Source organism: Adiantum capillus-veneris, chromosome 10 (genome assembly GCF_014529385.1).
Source record: "Adiantum capillus-veneris isolate H3 chromosome 10, ASM1452938v2, whole genome shotgun sequence".
In the NCBI taxonomy this organism is placed as follows: Eukaryota; Viridiplantae; Streptophyta; class Polypodiopsida; order Polypodiales; family Pteridaceae; genus Adiantum; species Adiantum capillus-veneris.
This window is the reverse complement of record NC_140940.1, coordinates 25,201,849-25,203,851: the sequence shown is the minus strand read 5'-3', so window position 1 is coordinate 25,203,851 and position 2,003 is coordinate 25,201,849. Positions and strand designations below refer to the sequence as shown.

Here is a 2,003-nt window from a genome sequence, read left to right as displayed (position 1 = left end):
TCATGTTGCATGGGAGACTGTTTTGTTGTCTTCTTAGTGAGTTTCCTTTATTTCGTTCTTATTCTGTTTGGCTTGATTTTTTCAGACATATGTTCATGAGATTGATCCCTTTAAGCGGACTATGCTTCTAGTGAATAAAGCAGATCTGCTGCCAATCACAGCACGGTATGCAGGAAAATGATGCTCTTAGTATCTTTTTTGAGCCTGTATTTCTTAATCCAACCTATTTTTAAGATTAAATTCACGTGCGTGTGTAAGGGTGTACATGTGTGTTTAATGTTGAGTTGCTAATCGTGGATTGCATAGACTACTGTTGTTGTAGTATTGACAAGGCTGATGTAATTTGCAGGTCAAAATGGTCATCATACTTCAAGTCGCAAGGCATCTCTTTTCTGTTCTGGTCAGCTAAGAATGCCACGGCAGTTTTAGAGGGGAAGGGAATGCTAGATAATGCTTATGATGGCATGGTTTCTGTTGATGATGACACTCGTGTATATGGTAGAGACGAGTTGCTGGAAAAGCTAGAAGCTGAAGCGGAGTATGTTTCTCGCTCTAGAAAGGAAGCAGCTTCCTTAGCAAGCAAGGCCGAACAGCTAAATGTGGAGGATGATGATGGCAGAAGTGTTGGAAGTCCGGGCCATCAACATGGTGCATCAAAACATGCAGTGGTTGGGTTTGTGGGTTATCCTAATGTAGGTAAAAGCTCAACGATAAATGCTCTGGTTGGGGAGAAGAAGACAGGAGTAACATCTACTCCTGGAAAGACCAAACATTTCCAAACTCTAATAATCTCAGAGACGCTAATGCTTTGTGATTGCCCTGGTTTAGTTTTCCCTTCATTTACAAGTTCGCGCTCTGATATGGTTGCCTCCGGGGTTTTGCCAATTGATCGATTGACGGATCACAGGGGCCCAGTGCAGGTGATTGCCAACCTTGTCCCAAGGATAACTTTAGAGGAGCTCTATGGGCTCTCTTTACCCAAGCCCAAACCTTATGAACCTCAAGATAGGCCTCCCATGGCACATGAACTTCTTCATGCATTCTGCCAGTCTCGAGGCTATGTAGCAGCTGCTGGGCTCGCAGACGAGACTCGAGCTGCAAGGCAGATTCTAAAAGACTATGTCAATGGAAAGCTTCTCTTTTATCATCTGCCACCCTGTGATAATTACTCCTCTGACCTGTCTGAAGAAGACGATGAAGAGAGTGGGGATGACATTGAGGATTCGTTAGCGTGTGGTAATGCAAACACAATCAAAACTTTGGAGTATGAAGGGATAATGAATCATCTTGATTCATTCGAGTCAACTGTTGGTCTCAAGGAAGTCGTGCCAAAGAATATGAGGAAGGCAGCTGTCAAGGAAACTGCAATGCACAAAAAGCACAAGAAGGCTCCAAAAAAGAAAGACCGGTCATGGAGAGTAGGAAATGATGATAGTGATGGTATGCCATTAGTGCGAGGGGTCGCAAAGCCTGTCAGTTATGGTGCGGCTCGTTTGGCTCAGACTGCCTAACTAATCTTGTAGCTCATGTATGACCTGATTACATACGAACCATGGCAGACTTGTAAACATACAGTTACTGTCTATAAGTAGTGTATTTTTCAGAAATGCTGGAGATCAGCAGAGGTGTCTTGTGCCATATTCAACTTTGATAATGCACATACATGTATCGAGCCTTACCATTGTGTTTTCTTTTTCTGGGCCTTTCGAAGATCAAATGTCGGGAGTATGTGATTTTTCCAGTAACATGCTTGACAAATGATGGTGCTGTATGGTCGTAAAGCTTGTCTCTTACCACAAAACGATTTAAACCGGTTTTGGTTAGAGGAAGGTGGTTGGCGGTGAGACAAGTTTGTGGCTAGAGCAGGTTACTTATGGGAGGAACTGTATTTGGCGCTGTTTTTCTGTTGAGGTGCATGTCTTTCTAGCATGTGCTTAGATGTTGAGGATAACTCAAAGTTCCAATCAGGACTTTCTTGAAGTGGCTACTGATGGTAGAGTGGG

General features: G+C 43.3%; 1 protein-coding gene across 1 annotated transcript in view; it reads left to right on the top strand.

The window, feature by feature from the left end:
- LOC147448565 (GTPase LSG1-1-like) overlaps window positions 1-1,678 on the top strand; it is a 42,071-nt gene extending 40,393 nt beyond the window's left edge. Inside the window, exons 6-7 of the mRNA XM_086521133.1 lie at window positions 86-165; window positions 350-1,678. Of these exons, the coding sequence (XP_086377259.1) occupies window positions 86-165; window positions 350-1,511 (1,242 nt within the window). The 3' untranslated portion in view covers window positions 1,512-1,678. The remainder of the gene's footprint in view (window positions 1-85; window positions 166-349) is intronic.
- Window positions 1,679-2,003: the final 325 nt, after the last annotated feature.